The sequence below is a fragment of the Rhea americana genome, unplaced genomic scaffold (genome assembly GCF_003343005.1).
Source record: "Rhea americana isolate MKP2758 unplaced genomic scaffold, rheAme1 scaffold_323, whole genome shotgun sequence".
In the NCBI taxonomy this organism is placed as follows: Eukaryota; Metazoa; Chordata; class Aves; order Rheiformes; family Rheidae; genus Rhea; species Rhea americana.
Window position 1 is genome coordinate 544,401 of NW_028186450.1, and position 5,660 is coordinate 550,060.

A 5,660-nucleotide genomic window follows, 5' to 3' on the forward strand; every position below is an offset into this window, starting at 1 on the left:
TCCTCAGCAGTGTATTACTTACATCCTTATAGAATTACAATAGATGTCAATCACTTCTTTTCTCCAGTTGTTTGAAGTGTAGAGCAGCTTAGATGAAATGTGTGAGTACTGCTTGGAGTTGATTGTTTTCTGGAAATGCAAGATATTTTCTCATTTCCACAGTATTTTTGGATTAATGCTTAAAGTTAATTTGTAGTATTATCCATCTCATTATAAAATATGACTAGAAAATTGCTAAATTAAAATRTTTTCAATGAAGGACAGAATGAAGGCATTGCCTATGAATACTTGAACACAGTTGTCAGAGACAAGGATTCGCTTTTACCGTGATCATGTAAGACACGTAAGAGTAGCTGAAAGAGTGGAAAGAAAAATACAATCTTCCAAGTTTTGCTTTGGCAACTTTGCTAGCAAGAAGTAGACCTGGTTAGTAGCCCATTCTGTGAAGGCCTAATTTTTTACTTCAGGCTTCCTGAGCCCTACATGACAAATGTGTAAATATACCTTTTCCAGCTTGTCTTTTTGCCAGCCTCCACATGAGTCATAAATCTGTATCCCAGCAGCTGGTGACAGGAAAAGACAGGACAATTCCTGTATGCAGGTGGCTAGATCATGCTCCTTATTTTCTTACCACTTGTAGTGAGGGCTTCACTGAGCTAAAGTACATTTTTGAAGGTGGTATTGTCCACCCAGCAGTTGAGGTATTGTTTAACTTGTCTTGCTGCCGTGGAAGTGACCCCTGCATTCGCTGCGTTTTTTTAAAATAACCAGTATTTCTAAACCTGGTATTAATTCAAAGTTATTAAACTGTCCTTTCAATACATAATGCCCTATTCTTTCTTGTAAAGATTAATGGTATTTTCCATTCAGAAGAATATGACAAAATTATGTTTTAGCTTTTCCAAAATGCTGCTCAATGAATGGGAAGAATTAAATGCCAGTTCAATTAAGAATGGTTTTATTTTTATTACTTAAGCACACTTTGGTACAGACAGTAACTCCTTTTACTAGTGCAACATGCATTGTATCATAGCTGCATCCTTAGACAATAAGGGGACTGCAGTGCTTATTTATCATCTTGTCACAGTTAAGATCATTCTGGAGTAGGGATGCTGATGTGTTTAGTTAACATACAGCATCTTCAAAAGGCCAGACTGCTGAAGACCTTGAAGCATGGCTCATTGCAGCCTCCTGTTTGTGAAGAAGGGCAGATGCTTATTTCAAAATTCAGGAAAGAGGCTGCTCAGGTAATGGCTGGGCGGAGAGCAGACCAGGACCTGGGCAAGCACTCCCCAGAAACGGTTCTGCAGGGGAAGAGCAGAGAGCTTTTGCGCAGGCCTAGTCTAAAGGTGCCAGAAGTGGTGAAAGTAACCCGAGTTCGGAACCGTTTTCCTGGATTTTCATTCTAAATAGCAGCGTCCTCGCTCCCAGGCGCTTCCACACGGGGGAAGCGCTCGTAAGGCGGGAGCCGTGCCTCAGCCCAGCGGGAAGGCGTGCCAGCCCCGCCGCCCCCCAGCAGTCACGGGCAGCAGCGCCCAGGGCGGCTCGGCCCGCCCGCCGGCGGCTGCCCGGCCTGCGGGAAGCCCCGCCTCTGCCCGGGCGCGGCGGGGGCGGTGCTGTCCCCGGGGAACGGCAGGGCCTGTCGCGCCTGCTCCCAAGACTCCCCCAGCGCCTCCCGCAAAAGGCTGTGCGYGTGCCCCGCCGATGACGTAACGGACGGCGCTGCGTAACCGAGCGTGCGCCGGAACTGCGGGGAGCGGTGTCCGCGCTCCTGTTCTGCGGGACCCGCGGCAGGCTGCGGGTGGTGTGTCGGGGCATGGCGGCTGGGTATCAGTACCGGCCCGGCGGCGGCGCTGCGTTGGCTGATCCGAGCTTCCTGTGGACTGTCTTCCAGAGGTGAGGCTGTGCCGAGCGACCTGCGCGGCACGCGCGGACGCGCTGCGCGTGTCGAGGTGGCCGCTGCGACCCTCCTCCGCCTCGGGCGGGGCGGGTGCGCGGGGCAGCGCCGGCCATGGGCCGTACGGTGCTGCTGGCAGCTCCAGCCTTGCCTGCGCGGAGGGAACGGTGCCGGTCCAGACGGTGAGGGGCACTCGCTAGTTTCGCGGGGTAGCGGCCCGCCCGAGGCTGCGGTGCCTGAGGTGGCGTCGAGGGGCTGGGAAGTGCCGGAACCCCCGGCAGCCGCGTGAAGCTGTAGCTGCCGCGGGGTATCCCCGGGAGGAGGTGCTCTTCGGCTGCCTCGGGGCTTCCGGGCGTCTAAGCAGCGCGGTGGTTACGTCCCTGCAAGAAAAGGTTACGTCCCCGAGAAAAGGCACGGCCCAAATCTAGAATAAGGAAAGGTGGATTCATGGATGCAAGAAGGTAACCTGCAAAGTATTTTTATTTCTGAACTGAAAAACTAGAAAGGATTGAAAGCTCGGGAGGGTAAACATAAAAACATGGGAAGGCTTGTAAAAAGGAATATGGTGAATGTTTATAGCAGAAAGCTTAAACTCATGATAAATCCAATGCATCCTGAACAGAAACTGCCAGAGAATCAGTAGGCCAGTATTAGAACAAGTATTGGTGTAGAGACCACAGCAGTAGTGAAACTAACTGGTTTCTTTGTGACAATGTCCCGTGGGAGAAATAGGGGATTTTCCAACATTGCACTTGTTTTTGTAGGAGACATATCAGAGGATCTGTCGTGACTAATGATTGCAAGAAAAGATTAAGGAGTAAATAAAATGAACAATATATTGCTAAAACTGGATGATAATGTGCTCAGTAATTCCTGAGTGATTCAGGAATGTGATGATGGCTTACCTCTCAATCCTTGCATAGAAACCACTTCATCTGAGGACCTAGAGGTGGCATGTAGAGATACCACTCCTTTTTTTTTAAAGCATCTAGAAAAAAAACAGAGGAACAATTGTATCAGGCAAACCAGTAGGAATCATTTTAAACAACGTAGCTATTAGGAAGAGTTGCATGGCTTTTGTTGAAAGAATTCCTGTTTGGCAAATTGCTGTATTATTTTTTGAATGTATTTCATAAGGATTGAGTATAGATATGGATAGAACTGGAACAATTCAATAGTATTAAGTATCAACGGCCTTTAAAGAAGTTTAGGAGCTGTAGAATAGAAGGGAAGGTCCTTTGGATAAATAGCTGGCTAAAAATAAGAATATATGGTCATCTGTCACACTGACGGATGAAGTGGTTCTGGGATCTTCACTCAACTTATTTGTAAGCAACTGGTGCTGCTTATGAAGGTAAATGATAAAATGAAATTTCTTCAATATACTGAGTCCTCACTCTTAGTATAAAAATTACTATGAAGGCTTGCAGGAGCACCTTATAATACTGATAGACTGATTGTAAGGACGATGGTTGGTTTAATGGTTGATTAAAATCCAGAACAGGTATGTGATAGAATAATAATAATAATAGAGGAAGAACCACCTTAACTGCACATAATTTTGTGTATAAAATGAATGTTTTCTTTAACCTGACTGATGCTCAGAACCAATTTATAGGCATAGGTAGGTTATAATGACATTTTCATGAAAATGTCAGCTTAGCACTCAATAGCAGCTCATAAAAGGTAAATTAAATGTTAAGAATTAGTAGGAAAGAAATGGTAAAAAGACAATTCCCTTTTTAAATTTCCTATTGTATAATTTTGCAACTTATGCCTGCAACTTGAATATTATATGCAGTTTAGATCCTTTCCCTACCTCAGAAATGATATGGTAGAAAGAATTTTAAGAGTTTAGAAAAAGATAGCAATTAATGAATAAAATGGCTTCTACAGAAGGACCAGCTAAGCATGACTTTGCTTGGGAATGGAAATAACTGAGGGAGGGGGAATTGTCAGTGGCATGGGGAATGCGAGTTATTGATCCTACTCCAAGACAAGAAGTAGGAAGCATCAAATTAAGCTGGTAGATACAGTCTGTTATCTTCAGAACTGATTAGCTTAGCATTCTTCATGCCTACACTTAAGTGAGGTTTGCCATTTTATAGGACATTTGTCTCTTCTCTGCTTAAGTCATCCAAAACTAGCCCTAGTCAGTAGGCTTTTGATTTATTTTTTGAGCTAAAAATAGGTATCATCTACTTCCTTTTACCCTTAACTGCTAAATGTGGCAGTCTTCAGAAATGTGAGTTCATGGGTTTGAGCCCCCTTCAAGTAGAAGATGGAGACAGACAAGTCTCGTGTGCCCACTACAGTCCTTGTATAAAATGGAAGGAAGCCACCACCCCCTTCAGATATCCTCCTAAAAGAGTGACCCTGCTTTATCTGCGTATAAATTACTTTGTTTCTTAATTTCAGAACAAAACTCCATTCTCCAAGACTAGACTGTGAAAACACAATGGAAAGTGGTACCTACTTACAGTTACTATATGCTTGAATGCCAGAAGAGGGCCAGGCTTGCAGTAGGTTATTTCCACATTTTGTACTCGTTACACTGGTAGCTTTCTGTACATTGCCAGCATCTTACTGTGAGAAACTGGATGCCTAATTTAGGCCTGTGCTTTGGGAGCCAAACTAAGTATTGTAACACCAGACATTTTGTGGATTTAACCTTTTCATTAGAGCATTGTGTACTCTGCTCTTATTAAAAATAATAATAATAAAAAAAAACCTTTCTTGTCAGTGTGGATGGTTGTGTGGGTCTCTTAACTGACAAGTAAGTTTAGGTGAGTTGTCTTTGTAGTTTGTATTCTCTTCCAGTGTATTTCATCAGTCTTAATTATGTGTTTAACTTGTAGTACAGTGAAATGGTTTACCAAATAAAATGTTATTGATGACTCTTATGGAGAAGTTTACTCTTATTTTTGCGAGTAGGACTAGAATGATTAGGTGTCCACAACTGTAAGTGGAACCTGTTAATTGCACACATTTAAAGCTTTTTTTTTTTTTTTTTTTTTTTTGGCAGGGTTGATAAAGACAGGAGTGGAATAATATCTGATCATGAACTTCAGCAGGCATTATCTAATGGTAAGTCTGTAAATGAGCAGTGAGATAGTTAATTGTAAACTTAATGTACAGTTTCATTAGACTGATTACTTCATGTCAAAATTCTTTGACTGGGGGGAGGGGAGTTGTCAACATTTATTAATACCATTTAATCTACAGCTAAAGGTTGAAGGGGAGGGAAAAAGTGGACAATGTGCCTCCATTTTTTTTTGAGCACATTGTTCTTGGGTTTTGGATTTCAAGGAAAGTTTTCTGGTTTTGATGCGTGTTAATAATAATTCACCACATGCAAAGTTCCTATTGTAAGCCCCATTGATTTGCGTTCTGGGGAGAGAAGGCATGCACATCACCTCTTTACTTTTTTTTCAGCTTTGTTTCCTATAAAAAAATAAAGTGATTCATATTCCTCACTCATCACTATTAAACCTGTCACTTCACTTTTTTTTTCTTTAAAAAACCAGGATCAGTTTATAACTTTGACAAAGACTGTATGTGCAGTAAYAAAGGCTGGATGTAAACATACAGTCTTTTTGTACATTATGGTACAGGAAATGAAGATTGGTAAGAGTTATGGGTGGGCAGAAACTTTTTTTCCTTAATGAGGGAAGCTCATAGGGTATGCTCAAGTAACTCATGGAAGCAAATGGAAACAGAAGAAACTTTCCAATAGCCTTTTTTTTTTTTTTTTTTTTTTTTT

The 5,660-nt window shown here is 42.6% G+C and overlaps 2 protein-coding genes across 5 annotated transcripts in view; one reads left to right on the plus strand and one right to left on the minus strand.

The window, feature by feature from the left end:
* Positions 1-1,813: 1,813 nt before the first annotated feature.
* The window catches only part of PDCD6 (programmed cell death 6), a 10,027-nt gene continuing 6,180 nt past the window's right edge, over positions 1,814-5,660 (plus strand). For 2 of the 4 annotated variants that reach the window (XM_085310699.1, XM_085310700.1), the window contains exons 1-2: positions 1,814-1,896; positions 4,923-4,984. In XM_085310699.1, coding sequence (XP_085166825.1) covers positions 1,817-1,896; positions 4,923-4,984 — 142 coding nt within the window. In that variant the 5' untranslated portion in view covers positions 1,814-1,816. Of the gene's footprint in view, positions 1,897-2,271; positions 2,359-4,096; positions 4,424-4,922; positions 4,985-5,660 lie in introns of those variants that run through there. The other 2 variants (XM_085310702.1, XM_085310701.1) reach the window with 2 other exon arrangements.
* Positions 2,201-5,660, minus strand: part of LOC146592629 (uncharacterized) — a 33,473-nt gene continuing 30,013 nt past the window's right edge. Inside the window, exons 7-8 of the transcript XR_014896543.1 lie at positions 2,803-2,885; positions 2,201-2,277 (exon numbers count right to left, since the gene is read on the minus strand). The gene's annotated coding sequence lies outside the window, so the exon portion shown is untranslated. The remainder of the gene's footprint in view (positions 2,278-2,802; positions 2,886-5,660) is intronic.